Below are 453 nucleotides of genomic sequence, written 5' to 3'. Positions count from 1 at the left end.
TCAATATCATCATCATCGTCATCGTCGTCATCATCTTCCATTCGGCCTGGTACCATGCGCAAGCCTTCTCGCTCAGTTACTTGACCTGGTACCATGCGGTCGAGTGCAGGATGGACAGGCTGATGAGAATAGTCGTATGAAGTATAGTTCTGAAATAAATAAAATTGATTAATTATAGTTTCGGAGAACAAATCACACAAATTCAAAACATAAACAGAGGTCATTTATTTGTTTTTTGGTTTTAACCTGTGCTGCATTATTAGTTGATGGAGGTGCCTGTGGTTGATTATGCCAAGAACCCCAAGAGTCCACAGGGGCCTTTGGGGTGTTACTGTTCCAGCTCATGTTTTGATACTGGTGATGGTGCTGTGGTTGCTGCGGAGGCAATTGCTGATTGTGCAACTGTTGCTGTGGCGGCACTTGTTGCTGGGACATCTGATGAGTTTGCTAGTA

The 453-nt window shown here is 43.9% G+C and overlaps 1 protein-coding gene across 1 annotated transcript in view; it reads right to left on the bottom strand.

Annotated features, from left to right (window-relative positions):
• Positions 1-76: 76 nt before the first annotated feature.
• LOC113217360 (alkaline phosphatase, tissue-nonspecific isozyme-like) overlaps positions 77-453 on the bottom strand; it is a 105,815-nt gene continuing 105,438 nt past the window's right edge. The window contains exons 10-11 of the mRNA XM_052266786.1: positions 197-447; positions 77-149 (exon numbers count right to left, since the gene is read on the bottom strand). Coding sequence (XP_052122746.1) covers positions 77-149; positions 197-447 — 324 coding nt within the window. The remainder of the gene's footprint in view (positions 150-196; positions 448-453) is intronic.

This window comes from Frankliniella occidentalis, unplaced genomic scaffold (genome assembly GCF_000697945.3).
Source record: "Frankliniella occidentalis isolate FOCC.00 unplaced genomic scaffold, Focc_3.1 Scaffold43, whole genome shotgun sequence".
NCBI lineage: Eukaryota > Metazoa > Arthropoda > Insecta > Thysanoptera > Thripidae > Frankliniella > Frankliniella occidentalis.
This window is presented reverse-complemented; position numbering and strand designations above follow the sequence as displayed.